This window comes from Fusarium pseudograminearum, chromosome 1 (assembly GCF_000303195.2).
Source record: "Fusarium pseudograminearum CS3096 chromosome 1, whole genome shotgun sequence".
In the NCBI taxonomy this organism is placed as follows: Eukaryota; Fungi; Ascomycota; class Sordariomycetes; order Hypocreales; family Nectriaceae; genus Fusarium; species Fusarium pseudograminearum.
The window spans coordinates 2,342,483-2,353,802 of record NC_031951.1 but is presented as its reverse complement, the minus strand read 5'-3'; the positions used below and the strand labels follow the sequence as shown (position 1 = coordinate 2,353,802).

General features: G+C 49.1%; 6 protein-coding genes across 6 annotated transcripts, besides 1 other annotated feature; 3 read left to right on the top strand and 3 right to left on the bottom strand.

The window, feature by feature from the left end:
- Positions 1-42: 42 nt before the first annotated feature.
- On the bottom strand, positions 43-1,212 carry FPSE_01273 (uncharacterized protein; the record flags this gene model as incomplete). The annotated part of the gene is made up of 2 exons (XM_009254393.1): positions 43-618; positions 673-1,212. The coding sequence occupies 2 exons, from the start codon at positions 1,210-1,212 to the stop codon at positions 43-45; spliced, it is 1,116 nt and encodes a 371-aa protein (XP_009252668.1).
- A 559-nt stretch (positions 1,213-1,771) lies between these two features.
- Positions 1,772-3,223, top strand: FPSE_01272 (uncharacterized protein; the record flags this gene model as incomplete). Its single annotated transcript, XM_009254392.1, has 4 exons — positions 1,772-2,040; positions 2,101-2,384; positions 2,433-2,574; positions 2,626-3,223. 4 exons carry the CDS (start codon positions 1,772-1,774, stop codon positions 3,221-3,223), a joined length of 1,293 nt encoding a protein of 430 aa, XP_009252667.1.
- A 445-nt stretch (positions 3,224-3,668) lies between these two features.
- On the bottom strand, positions 3,669-6,048 carry FPSE_01271 (uncharacterized protein; the record flags this gene model as incomplete). The annotated part of the gene is made up of 6 exons (XM_009254391.1): positions 3,669-4,084; positions 4,133-4,661; positions 4,711-4,972; positions 5,019-5,696; positions 5,748-5,842; positions 5,971-6,048. 6 exons carry the CDS (start codon positions 6,046-6,048, stop codon positions 3,669-3,671), a joined length of 2,058 nt encoding a protein of 685 aa, XP_009252666.1.
- Positions 5,241-5,296: a repeat region.
- Positions 6,049-7,058: 1,010 nt separating the features above from the next.
- FPSE_01270 (uncharacterized protein) lies at positions 7,059-7,918 on the top strand (the record flags this gene model as incomplete). Its single annotated transcript, XM_009254390.1, has 2 exons — positions 7,059-7,241; positions 7,292-7,918. The coding sequence occupies 2 exons, from the start codon at positions 7,059-7,061 to the stop codon at positions 7,916-7,918; spliced, it is 810 nt and encodes a 269-aa protein (XP_009252665.1).
- Positions 7,919-8,766: 848 nt separating this feature from the next.
- FPSE_01269 (uncharacterized protein) lies at positions 8,767-9,268 on the top strand (the record flags this gene model as incomplete). The annotated part of the gene is made up of 3 exons (XM_009254389.1): positions 8,767-8,875; positions 8,951-9,149; positions 9,211-9,268. The coding sequence occupies 3 exons, from the start codon at positions 8,767-8,769 to the stop codon at positions 9,266-9,268; spliced, it is 366 nt and encodes a 121-aa protein (XP_009252664.1).
- Positions 9,269-9,578: 310 nt separating this feature from the next.
- FPSE_01268 (uncharacterized protein) lies at positions 9,579-11,078 on the bottom strand (the record flags this gene model as incomplete). The annotated part of the gene is made up of 1 exon (XM_009254388.1): positions 9,579-11,078. The coding sequence occupies one exon, from the start codon at positions 11,076-11,078 to the stop codon at positions 9,579-9,581; it is 1,500 nt and encodes a 499-aa protein (XP_009252663.1).
- Between the last annotated feature and the right edge of the window lie 242 nt (positions 11,079-11,320).

The following is an 11,320-nucleotide window of genomic DNA, read 5'->3' as shown; positions in this document are numbered from 1 at the left end:
GCCCGACAGTTCCCATAATCATTTCTGCTTCCCCTTCTCATTCTACTTGGACCTGGACACGCCAGCACCAATAACTCCTGGTAGCTTCTCCTCACCAACGCTGAATAGCATGCCAATAGCCAGATAGAGGATGGTGAGGAGGGAAATGGTGAAGCCAGCGAAGAGCCAGAACTGAACACTGATGTCCTGCTTGGAGCAAGCACCTCCAGCCCAGTGAGTGACACTACCGGCTTTGGACTTGGTGCTCAGGCAGTGGCAAGAGAAGCAAGACTCGTCGCCCTTGCCGTATCTGCTCTTACATTTACCATGGTCCGAGCAGTTGCCAGTTCTCTTGTTGCACTCGGACTCGGACTTGAAGCACATGGATGCAGGAACTGAAGAGAACTTGGGGACCTCGGGGACGGATGAGGTCTCAGCGGCCGGCGCTTCCTGGACCTCCTCAATAGAGGAGATGACGGTCTCGGCCTGTCGACGTCGAAGGTCCTGGTCCTCGCCAGAGTCGTTCTCGCGGTCGGCTACCAGGGGAAGGAAGACCAAGGTGGTGTGCAATTCGCCTGACTCGGCGAGCTTCTGGAGCTTGGGAAGCTCGTTCAGGAGGGTAGTAGGGTGATCACCATCCTTATCCCAGGGTTAGATAGGTTGCAGACAGAAAAGGGTAAGGGATTTAAGTACCTGGGATCTGCTATATGTTGCAAGAGCTGCCTTGCCGTGGAAACAGTTGTCGTCCATGGCGACAATCTGGCTCAGGGGGCATTCCGGCATCTTGGCGATGATGCTCTGGAAGATTTCGGGATGCTCTCCGTTCTCCTTGCTTGGGTCTAAAGTGAAATCAGGCTTCGTGTTGAAGAGCCAGCCAAAGAACGATTCATACTCGAACGCAGGCATTCCATCGATGTTGATAACCAGCTGGCGCGGCGTCGCGGTCGTGTCATCGGAAAACAATGGCGCAGGAGTTTTGCCATATTTGTTCATTAAAGAAATGATTCTCTCCTCATCATCGGAATCAGTGAAATCGCGGAATGATGGTCCCTCTCCTTCGGGGGCGAGACGCTGGTGGAGGATGAGGCGTGCTTCGCTCGGGGTGAGACTCGTTGTAGGCTCGATATGGTGGGATCCTCGTAGGATGTAAACTTTGGCAAGATCGGTAGCGGCTTGGTGAGAGGCAGCAGCAAAACCTGCGAGGGCTGCACTGAGCCCAATGGTGAGCTTCATTTTGATGTGGATTGATGAAGCTTGTTGTCTAGTCCAGCTGAGATAGCTCGAACGTCGCAAGCTTGATACGCAACGCGAAGGGGATGATGCATGCACGTGTCGGATTGCGGCCTGGAGTTGTTCCGTCATACAGTGTATTGAGTTCCAATGTCTCAGCCCGCAAAGGCAGCAGAACAACTCAAACTTAAAATTTGGAATAGGAAATGCAATTAGACAACTTGATTTAACCTTTCTCTTGTGAATTGAATTCTTTTTTCTATATATTTATCTGCCTGGTGGGAGTTTGTTGTTTTATTCATGATGCGCAACCATAGCGTAGCACAGTGCTTTTATGACGCACACGGCTCCTGTCAGTATAACACAATGTGGGCTTCTAGGCTCTGCAACCGTGGAACAGTGACTCTACTACATCTTTACGATAACTGTTTTCGCCATCACAAGGATGTCTATTACTTACTGAGGAATACCCACGCTGCGATAGGTTTCGCATTATTTTCTTTGCACAAGAACTACCTCTCTCCTCCCAGTCATTTTGCCTCATGGCAAATACAGAGACGATATGTTAGCTCGACAAGTTGTTCTGCGACGGGCAGCTCTCTCCCCGTACAGACCCTCGACTCAACGAATACTCGCTTGCCAACTTCGACCTCTCGACCGACGGATATCATTTCTACCATGGCGGAAAAAGAAACCCGATCCTCAAAACTACCCGGTCTACTTTGCAAAACCGAATTCGCCCAGTCATGGTCAACTCACTCCTTCTGTGGCCGCAGCTGAGAAAAAGCTCTTAACAAGAATCAAATGGAGTATCCGCCATGAACGCTTTCGGTATGTTCTCGGAATACATGCAGTGCGGCTGTTGCAACTATGATTCTGACATCCGCCAAGGCGCTGGGCTTCTACGATTATTATACTTTACATCTGCTGGCAAATCTTCTGCACTGTGGTGTTCGATCCTCTATTCGATTGGGCTGATGCCGAATGGGAAGCTTTGTCTGAAAAGGAAAAGGAAGAAGCGGAGGCCAACCACGATCCGGATGAGCCATTGTTGTTTCTCCCCTTTCCGTTCACGACAGAGGAAGTCAAGCAACCCTTATATCGAGGTTCGGATCCGGAATGGCAAACATTTGTCAAAATCAGCCAGGACAAGAAGCTCCTACAGGAGATCAAGAGTGAGTCGCATAAATTCATCAAGGGTACTCGATCTAATGAAGTTATAGATGGTTTGGCAAACGAAATCAAGCGTGGCGTTGAGAGGAACCCTGCCTTCAACAAACTCCTTGGAGGGGAAGTAGCCGTAAGGAAATTCTGGCTAGACATAATATTCCCGCCCGCTCCTCCACCCATGCATTACGTCTCTGGGTAAGTCACAAATATATTCATATAGGGTTTCTCTCCATACTGACCATATAGAATTATGATTGACGAAGATGGCATCTTTTGGGGCGACCGACCCATCGATTCTCTTGCTGCCAACTTTCTTGCCAAAGCTCTCTACCCCAAGGCCCTTGCAATGGGGTGCTGGACATTTATTAGCTTTCTGTCGAAACAGGTGGCGCAAGATATTGCGAAAAGTATTGGTCTCAGCGAGCCTGATCCCCCTGAATCTGCTTGGCAGCATGTGCCAGTGAATAGTCTTCCTGGAACAATGCCACAGCAAACTCCTAGGGCAGTAGTCAAACACGATGCCAAAGCGCATCCCGCACACCTGCCTCCTGGCTTCAACGAAATTCTCGGTGCTGCATTTGGCCCTGATGCCAAGCTCGATCCCCGCCTCCAAGCTGCGAGCTTGGCTGGCGCATTCGCTTTTTTGCGGTATTGGAAACCCACAAAGACTTTGCCTTCGAGAGGGTGCATCAAGGTCGACGGTATTGTGGAGCTGAAAGGAAAGACGGCTGTTATGGCTGTTCTAGTTGCAGGTTACTACGATCCCAAAACGCGCCAGTATGTTGCCGTTCAGACCCGACTCAAGCACTTGATGCAGTTGAGACAGCGACCTGCGCCTGGTTAGATTAGGTTTACATAATTATGCAAGCAAAACAGCGAATATTTGGGCATGGCTATGCGCGGCGCTTGGGGAGGGGTTTGGCTTGAGATACCACAGGAGTCTGGAATATCAACCTTTGATTGAATGGCTTCAATTACATAACGTAAATAGTACTGTACAGTGAAGCAGAAAGAACATTTGAATACGCCCTTCGACCCTATATCCTTGGGCCTGTTCCGTAAATGAAACAAGAATCTTTATCCATATACCCGCAACACCAATGCCATTCATCCAGTACCCTACTCGTAAAAAGGTATCACCAAAAGCCCCCAGAATGTACATTCCGCACCCAATCCATATGTATAGGAAGTACCTGCATAGGAAGAGGACGAGGAAGAGGGGGCGGCCCCATTGCCATAGTTGTATTTATCATGATTCTGCCATACTCCGGCTGGCGCACGTGAGACATCTAGTTCCGCAGCACGTTGACGGTGATGGTGAACACTTCAAGCTCAACCTCCGGACCCCCTGGCACACGCTCATCTCGGGGAATAGCGGCAATAAGATGTGTTTCAATTACGTTGATTCCATGATGCAGCATGGCCTCGAACGCACGCTCGTTGGGTTTCTGGCCAGGAGCTTGAAGGTGAAGGGGCTTGAAAGGTTGCTTGTTTACTAATGTCCACAGGCTGTACTGTCTGTTGTGTAAATGGTTGGGTATTGCGGTAACGACAAGGATTCGTGTAAGATGAGAGGGCAGGTTGACGGTGGCGGCCTGGTCCATCTCCTTGGGGTTTGGCTTGACGGTCGCTAGCACGGGACTGTGTGACTGTAGGGTTGGATGAACTTGTATTTTCACACTTTCAATAAGGGCATCGTCAAGGCCTGAGTTCGTTAGCAACTGCTTTGAAGAAGTGAGTAGTATGATAATACCTTTGCCAGGACGCCGAGGATGCTTCTGATCCATGTAGCCGTTAATCAATGGGTTGGTTATTGGCTGAGGTGGCGCGACAGGGATGGGAGCAAAAATAGGACCTGTTGCGGCGGTAGGAACTCCAGGCGTAGCTTGGCCAGCAGGGAAAGCGTTATGAGGCTGTTGCACGACGGCTGGTGATGCGGCAGGGGCAGCTTCTTCTGTTTTCGAGGCTGCTTGTGTAGATGGGCTTGGAGATGGGGCAGCAGAGACGGATGTACTTCTGGCCTTTTCCGGCTGGGGGTTGATGGCCTGAGCAGGCGTAGAAGTGCGTGTTGTACCATTGACGCCGAGGCCGTTTGCCGCCTCTTTTTGTTGACCCGGCGCTGGTGAATCTGCAGAATCCCGTTGGCCTCCAACATGGATGGTAATTTTCTTAGGTCCCGGCGCAGGGGTGTCGCTAGTACCGCCAACCTTAAGTTTAATCTTTGGTTGCAATGGTTCTGGCACATCAGCTTGTGCCAGTTTGAGCTGTTCAGTAAAGAACTCCTATTGAGCCAATTAGAAGACGCCACCATGTATGATTCTAACGACAAACCTCAAGTTCCTGAGCGACAGAGTAAATTTCGCTTCCCTCCTCGTTGAAAAAGTACGCATTAGTCCACAATAGCTTTGCTTTCTCCTCAAAAGCAGCCCAGGACTTGAAATCACTGATCCCTGTGCTACCACCTCGGCCATGCATGCCCTTTACTGCCCTCTGCAACTTTCTCAGTGACATGGGATCACTGATGACTTTGTAGTACTCCTTCAAGGAGCGAGGCGGTAGGTTGATAAAAGCTTCGAAATAAGGACCATCATATCTAAGACAATTAGTAACGTCCATACAATTGGTGAACTTGTGCGTACCCAGGGTCTTCACGTCGTATGACTTCCTCAACGAGCTTTTCTTGTGCTTGCTGGAAAGATAGACCCTTGAAGGGCAAATCCTCATATTGGTGGTCGGGCTTTGCTGCAGGGGCTGCTGGCTTTGGAGTCTCCTTGCCTCTTGCTGATGCTCTTCTTGCTGGCGTTCGGTCAGGTCCCCTCCGCTTGAGGGTGATCGTTGTTCGCCGGCGAGAAGTTGGCAGCTCTTCCTCTTCCTCTTCGTCGTCATCTTTTTCGTCATCTTTTTCGTCATCTTCTTCGGGCTCTTCAGGCTCGTCGTCCTCATCTTCTTCCTCGCCGTTTTCTTCAATCTCGTCATCATCCTGATTATCCTCTCCATCTTCATCGGGAAATGGAGTAGGCAAAACTTGATAGCCACGCGCTTCGTAAGCTGGATTCGTCTTGGTCATGTAGTTGCTGAGAGCCTTTCTGATTCGCTCGGCATCGTCGAATTCTGGATCGGACCGAGAATAGAATTCCTTCGCGTTGCTAATCATGCGTTTAAAGTAGCCCTCGAGCTCAGAAAGATTCTCGAATTCGCGATTATTCAGTTTGTTCTCGATCATCGATATTGAGATGGGCATGCGCGTGTTTTCGTAATAATCGTCATTTCCATCGCGGGGTGGTAGCTCTTCGAAATTGGTCGCGACAAGACGGCCGCTGTCAAACGAGTCAGTACGGTTGAGAAAACAATCCTGTCTATACCCATACCTCTTGTCGGCAGTCTTGCGAAGGAGTTCCAGAAAGGACAATCCATACGCCGTTGTGGATTCTGAGTTCTCGCCTTTTGAGAGATCGAAATCATTCTAGCCAGAGTCAGTAATCCATGGTACGAATATTAAACGTTTGAGTATCAACACGTTGGTAATTGAGTTATGCGACGAATGCGCGCATACAATCCACGAAGTTTGCGAGGGGCTGGACCTGGACTTACAGTAAGTCTACGGCGCTTAGAGCCTCTATCGTCGTTCTCAGCGGATGAAGGCCCATTGGCCTTGCGCTTGCTGTCCATCGTGATTATAATGAATAGAATCGCCTAATCGCGCGCATAAAAATGCTATGTACGTAGCGTCCCCCAAAGAGTTTGTCGATGCACAATGGGAAATCGCAAATCGTGGGCTCGAAGTCGTTGCGGCGGCGCTGAGGTGGATTTTGACGCGTGCTGGCTAGTCCAATAATCGCGTCAAGCAGGGTAGTTGCTTGGAACAAGAGCGTCGATGAAGAGCAAAATTAAACAATACACGGTTTATGAGATCGCGGTAACAAACTCTGCGGAGAACCACAGCGCTCTAGGCTATCGTGGGTCTATGCGGTGCTTGCAAAAAGCTCCGATGCTGTCGTTTTTTGAAGATGGTGGTAAACGGGGCGGGCCTCTATTGCCAGCTGAGGTTTCGAGGTACATGTTGGAAGTACCCGCACTCTGAACCTTGTGTGTGCCTGAAATTAGTAGTAAGGCAACAAGGCAGAAAGGCTGACCATGAGCGACGTGCAAGAAAACCAACAAGCTGCTGAAATACTTGTCACTATAACGAGTTATCTGAATTATCACGAATAATATTTTAACTCAATTGCAAACAGTTTGGTTTCGTGCATTAGCCATTCCAACCATGGCATTGATTGGAAACGATCTCCTGCGCTATGGTCGTTTGAGACTGTTGTCATGATGTAGCTCCAACAACACCAGGCCAATAATAGAAAACAATGATAGATAATCGTTTACACCCAGAAACCTTCTACCCTCTATATTATAACTTCTGCAATTAAAAAAAGGCAAATGTTCTCTCATTCAATCGAGATCCTCGCTTCGCGCCAGTATAACCCGTGGCCATCATGAATACCAAGTCGCTATGAGGGGCATATGGAAAGCTAAACGCTGGGCCCAAATGGCGGTCGTGGGGCAGCTCCTAAGCTCAAGCTCCCATTCTTAAACCCCACATTGACCTCATTATCAAGATAGAGCGTTCAGTGACCGTTCTACAACTTTTTATCTTCATCACCACAAGAATCCACAGTAACAGAAAGATGGCCGATACACCGAGTGACCCGCCTCCAGACTATGATAAGTCTACCGCCAGTCAAAGCACTGCCCAAAGGCCATTGCGCAAAGGTCCTTTACCGCTAGAGCTCCCTATTCTTAAGCACCTTAACTCTAAGCGAGTGATTCTCGCATCTGCATCTCCTCGCAGGAAGGCATTGCTACAGCAGGTATGTGAGAGTTCTCATTTGATCTCAGTATACGTTCTCACATTGTTCAGTTTGGCCTCTCAAACCTTGAGATCCTTCCATCTACCAAGCCCGAGAATCTTGACAAGGCCGCGCTGGGACCATTCGAATATGTAGCTGCGACAGCTCACCAAAAGTGCATGGACGTCTATACCACCGCCTTGGAAGTGCATTTGAAGTCCATTCCCGATCCGGATCTCGTCATCGCTGCAGACACTGTCATCGTTACCAAGGATGGCCGAATCCTCGAGAAACCTCGAAGTGAAGCTGATCACATCCGTATGTTGAAGCACCTCCGGGACCAGCGGATGCACAAGGTCCTGACAGCGGTCACGGTCCTTGCCCCTAGAGAGGACGCAAGGCACCCTGGTTACGAGATCGACAGCTACACAGAAGAGACTAAGGTGTACTTCCTGAGCGAGACTGAGGGTCTCCCTGATGATGTGATTGAAGCTTATGTCAAGACTCGAGAGGGCGCTGATAAGGCGGGTGGCTATGCTGTTCAGGGTATCGGCGGCATGTTGCTTGTTGAGAAGATCGAAGGTGGTGTAGACAATGTTGTGGGACTTCCTGTGAGAAAATGTATGGCCATGGCCGAGAAAGTGATATTTAGACAGCAAGAGGAGGACTTTGAGGGCGAAGGATCGGAAGAGGAATGAAAGCGATCAACATGTGGCAATCTAGAATTGCCAAATTGAAGATTTTCATGCAATTGGAGTTGAGAAGGAATAGGACTGACTCCAACTGATCTTATTAGTCACTGTGGTGGCTGGGTGGATGGTCTGTTGTCCTGGTAGTCGTCTACTCTCAAGGACAAACACGATATTGAGAACAGGACCGTAACAAAGGTACAAAAACATCTTTAAAAGACGATAGGTGCATCTTTGGGGCTTGGACTTCAACATTTGGGGTATATCAACTTGAACTATTCCACTTAGTAGGTAATTACTACCTTAGTAACTTAGACAGAGGATACCTACCTAGGTAGGTACTCAAAACCGCCTGTCAGAATTATTAAACTGCCTCGTCAGATTTTTTCGGCTCCAAGCAGTCCATGATTTCCTTCCATGTGAGAAACTGTCTGGTATTGGACCCCGAAGTAAAGGCAGTTTCTTCCCATTCAGATCTTAGAAGGCGGTACTCAGAACCAGGTGCAAGAACTCATATAATTGACTCAGTTATTGGTGCAACCTGTCTACAGAACCTACGAAGGCAAGCCCCGCCTTATAAAATTACCTGCTACCTTGGTATTTGGAGGCCCTGATCTGCACGAAGCATTGGTCCTGCCGTGATGCACGGGATGATGCCATGGTTGAGTTCGTTGCACCCCTAGGTTCCTTCCTCCAACTCTAGCCAGGTCAGGGTCCTTCCCATAGTGTCTTTCACATGATAAATCTGGAGACACCACCCCTGCATGTCATTTGGAACTTACATCAATAAACATCACCAGACCTAAACATTTTGTACGAACAACTATTTTTTATTTACTATACTCAAGCCCACAATCATGTCTTCTCCCAACAACAAGTCGCCTTCTGCTCTCAACCTCGATGGTGCCGGCGACGAGAAACCCCGGCTGACTGAAGAGGAAAAGAAGCAAAACCACATTGCATCAGGTAGGTATTGCTGCATGAAGCTTCTCGCCTCGTACATAATCCTTCTAGATCCGCATGGCTAACAATCATTCATAGAACAAAAGCGTCGGCAAGCAATCCGCGAAGGCTTTGATCGTCTGACAGAGCTTGTGCCCGGTATGGAAGGACAGGGGAGATCCGAGGGCCTTGTTCTCAAGCGTACAGTGGACTACATGCATGATCAGATTGCAGAGCGACAAAGATTAATTGCACGAATTGAAGCTGCTGGCGGCCAAGTGGATGAGCAACACAAGAGGTAGGTGATCGTGTGATCTTTACGGTCAACGAAACAGCCTACTTACTGATCATTTCTCTAGGGCTTTATACCAGCAAGCTCAACAATTTTCGAACCTACAAAATCAGACAAGAAACTAGACTACCCCCTCGAGTGGTCATGATCCTATTGCCAACGGATTAGTGCCTTGATCATCGGCATCATTCAAACATCACCATCCTCGGACGTGGGGCAATGGCTCTTAACCACTCGATACCTACGTTAGTTACTCAACCAGTGTCCGTCCTAGTGTAACTCCACCTGCAATATTGCAAAGAGACGCGCAACTGAAGCTGCTTCTACTCATGGCACAGCTGAGGAAGGAAGACTGGTGTAGATGATAATAATAATAATGCATTAATAAATATTTTATACATTTGTTGTTACATCCTAAAAATACGTGATAGCTGTCTAGGCGAATGTCTCTACCATGGTTTTCAACCGCTCTCGTAAATCCTCCGGCGTTAGTCTTTCCTTGCCCAGCGCAACCTGTTGGTTCTTCACGTCGTCTTCTCCGACAACAAGAATCTGGCCATAGCCATTATTTCGGGCCTCCTTGATCTTGGCTCCTAGAGGTCGGGCAGTTGTATCCACATCTACTGCCAATCCAGTTGGTCGGAAAGCATGGTCTTGGCTAGGCAACGCGCCGCTCTCCAGCTGTTCATAAAACTGCTTGTTTTGACCAACCAGGACATCGCGTACATGTTCAGCCCAATCTAAAACGGGAGCGGATGTGTTGACGGTGAGGACAATGGCTTGACGAGGGTTTAGCCAGAAAGGCCATTTGCCGTCGTATTTCTCGATCAAGAGTGCCATGAGACGCTCTACAGAGCCCAGAACAGCACGGTGAATCATGACGGGACGCACAGGTCCATACTCGGCCAGAAGGGCAGGATCCTCGGTTGTCTCACCCCTAACCTCGTACTCTGGTGCAGGTGCTTGATATTCGAGTTCAAATCGCTTGGGAAGTTGAAAGTCGAGCTGAATGGTGGCTGTCTGGTGGTCTTTTCCATCGGAGTCCGTCAGAACAATATCAATCTTGGGACCATAGAAAGCGCCATCTCCTTCCTTGACGTCCCATTCCATGCCCGATGCGTCCAATGCTCGCTTCAGAGCATTCTCAGCCTGATCCCATTCCGCCTCAGTACCGATGTAGTGGTCCTTGGGTCGGGTGGAGAGTGCCAGGCGGTAGTTCGCGCCGAAACGCAGGACTGTATAGACGACCTTGACAAAATCCAGTGTCTTCTTGATTTCTTCCTCCACCTGGCTAGGTCGGCAAAAGATATGTCCATCGTCCTGGTGGAAACGTCGAACACGAGTAAGTCCACTCAATGCGCCAGAAATTTCGTTGCGGTGCAAAGGGCTGAAGTCTGCATATCGAACGGGAAGATCTCGATAACTGTGTCTTTTTGAAGCGAATATGAGACAGTGGCCGGGACAGTTCATCGGCTTCAAGCCATAGTCTCCTTCTTCCTCCTCTTCTGGTTTCAAATGTTCCTGGTGGCTCCCACAGCACCCATCATGTTGCGGCGGCGGGGGTTCTGTGTTTCCCCTCACAGCATACATATCGTCCGCGTAGTTTTCCAAGTGACCTGACTTGGCCCATAGCGACTTTTTGTAAATAGTTGGCGTGATAACCTCCTCGAATCCATATCGAACGTATTGTTTTCGGAGAAAGTCGACAAGTCTATTGAAAATCCGAGCTCCATTTGGGAGGAATATGGGGGAACCAGGGCTGTAGATAGAGCTGATGAAGAGTTCCTGCTGGAGGCCGAGCTTGCGGTGATCGGGAGGTTCTCGCTTTTCGGTCTTCTGGGAGTAGAAGCGACTGTGAGAAAGACACTTCTGACAGGCCCATTGTCTCCTAAGCGTAGTATTTAAAGCCGCCAGAGCGGTTCTTGAGCGTATCATGACTCCTTCGCACGCAATGGTGCCAGGCATCAACTGGCATTCAATATTTTTTTACCGAAATATGACGATCTAAATTCCAAACCCACCCGACAGGCCTGCAATCGCTTGTCTGGCAGCTCGTTACTGCTTAAAGCTTAGCGGTCAGTCCGGGCCGCTGTGGAAGCTTAGCGGTCAGCTATCGCTCAGCACCTATCGGGTGCCAGTAGGATAGTGGTTCACCTCTGAAGCCTGACTGTATAGAT